At 40.1% G+C, this 2,500-nt stretch overlaps 1 protein-coding gene across 1 annotated transcript in view; it reads right to left on the bottom strand.

The window, feature by feature from the left end:
- Positions 1 to 2,500, bottom strand: part of LOC124018471 (lysine-specific demethylase 4C-like) — a 67,245-nt gene that overhangs the window by 32,194 nt on the left and 32,551 nt on the right. The window contains 3 exon segments of the mRNA XM_046333800.1: positions 2,235 to 2,250; positions 2,253 to 2,289; positions 2,419 to 2,495. Of these exon segments, the coding sequence (XP_046189756.1) occupies positions 2,235 to 2,250; positions 2,253 to 2,289; positions 2,419 to 2,495 (130 nt within the window).

Raw genomic sequence — 2,500 nt, 5'->3', positions numbered from 1 at the left:
CCTTTACCGTATTAACGACACAAAGACAGTCAGACCTTTACCGTAATAACGACACAAAGACAGTCAGACCTTTACCGCATTAACGACACAAAGACAGTCAGACCTTTACCGTAATAACGACACAAAGACAGTCAGACCTTTACCGTAATAACGACACAAAGACAGTCAGACCTTTACCGTAATAACGACACAAAGACAGTCAGACCTTTACCGTAATAACGACACAAAGACAGTCAGACCTTTACCTTTACCGTATTAACGACACAAAGACAGTCAGACCTTTACCGTAATAACGACACAAAGACAGTCAGACCTTTACCGTAATAACGACACAAAGACAGTCAGACCTTTACCGTAATAACGACACAAAGACAGTCAGACCTTTACCGTAATAACGACACAAAGACAGTCAGACCTTTACCGTATTAACGACACAAAGACAGTCAGACCTTTACCGTATCAACGACACAAAGACAGTCAGACCTTTACCGTAATAACGACACAAAGACAGTCAGACCTTTACCGTAATAACGACACAAAGACAGTCAGACCTTTACCGTAATAACGACACAAAGACAGTCAGACCTTTACCGTATTAACGACACAAAGACAGTCAGACCTTTACCGTATCAACGACACAAAGACAGTCAGACCTTTACCGTATTAACGACACAAAGACAAATCTACTGGAACTAATGGGCCATTCATAATAACTAACGGGCCATTCATAATAGCTAACGGGCCATTCATAATAGCTGACGGGCCATTCGTAATAACTAACGGGCCATTCATAATAGCTAACGGGCCATTCATAATAGCTAACGGGCCATTCATAATAACTAACGGGCCATTCGTAATAACTAACGGGCCATTCGTAATAGCTAATGGGCCATTCGTAATAGCTAACGGGCCATTCATAATAACTAACGGGCCATTCATAATAACTAACGGGCCATTCATAATAACTAACGGTCCATTCATAATAGCTAACGGGCCATTCATAATAACTAACGGGCCATTCATAATAACTAACGGGCCATTCATAATAACTAACGGTCCATTCATAATAACTAGTGGGCCATTCATAATAACTAACGGGCCATTCATTATAACTAACGGGCCATTCATAATAACTAACGGGCCATTCGTAATAACTAATGGGCCATTCTCAATAACTAGTGGGCCATTCATAATAACTAACGGTCCATTCATAATAGCTAACGGGCCATTCATAATAACTAACGGGCCATTCATAATAACTAACGGGCCATTCATAATAACTAACGGTCCATTCATAATAACTAACGGTCCATTCATAATAACTAGTGGGCCATTCATAATAACTAACGGGCCATTCGTAATAACTAGTGGGCCATTCGTAATAACTAGTGGGCCATTCGTAATAACTAACGGGCCATTCGTAATAACTAACGGGCCATTCGTAATAACTAGTGGGCCATTCATAATAACTAACGGGCCATTCATTATAACTAACGGGCCATTCATAATAACTAACGGGCCATTCGTAATAACTAGTGGGCCATTCATAATAACTAGTGGGCCATTCATAATAACTAACGGGCCATTCATAATAACTAGTGGGCCATTCATAATAACTAACGGGCCATTCATAATAACTAGTGGGCCATTCATAATAACTAGTGGGCCATTCATAATAACTAGTGGGCCATTCATAATAACTAACGGGCCATTCATAATAACTAACGGGCCATTCATAATAACTAACGGGCCATTCGTAATAACTAATGGGCCATTCTCAATAACTAGTGGGCCATTCATAATAACTAACGGGCCATTCATAATAACTAACGGGCCATTCATAATAACTAACGGGCCATTCATAATAACTAACGGGCCATTCATAATAACTAGTGGGCCATTCATAATAACTAGTGGGCCATTCATAATAACTAACGGGCCATTCATAATAACTAGTGGGCCATTCATAATAACTAATGGGCCATTCATAATAACTAATGGGCCATTCATAATAACTAACGGGCCATTCATAATAACTAGTGGGCCATTCATAATAACTAACGGGCCATTCTCAATAACTAACGGGCCATTCATAATAACTAGTGGGCCATTCATAATAACTAACGGGCCATTCTCAATAACTAACGGGCCATTCATAATAACTAACGGGCCATTCATAATAACTAGTGGGCCATTCATAATAGCTAACGGGTCATTAATAAAATTGTCCTTACTTGTCATCTGTAGTTTTTTCAGAGCCCCTCCTCTTAGATTACACAGACAACACTCCTGGGAAAGAGGAGGAAGATTACATCCACCCATTTCAAATCATGAATAAATATTCATAGACTTATCAAAATCAACAACATCTATTAGAGTGATGTCATACAGAAGAAACAAATCTGATTGGCTACTTACAGCCGCCAAGGTTCCGTCCGCACAGCGATCACACGACCAGTCCTCGCTGACATCATCAGCGGCAACGCCATAGCAACCTAGC

Source organism: Oncorhynchus gorbuscha, unplaced genomic scaffold, assembly GCF_021184085.1.
Source record: "Oncorhynchus gorbuscha isolate QuinsamMale2020 ecotype Even-year unplaced genomic scaffold, OgorEven_v1.0 Un_scaffold_528, whole genome shotgun sequence".
Lineage (NCBI taxonomy): Eukaryota > Metazoa > Chordata > Actinopteri > Salmoniformes > Salmonidae > Oncorhynchus > Oncorhynchus gorbuscha.
This window is presented reverse-complemented; position numbering and strand designations above follow the sequence as displayed.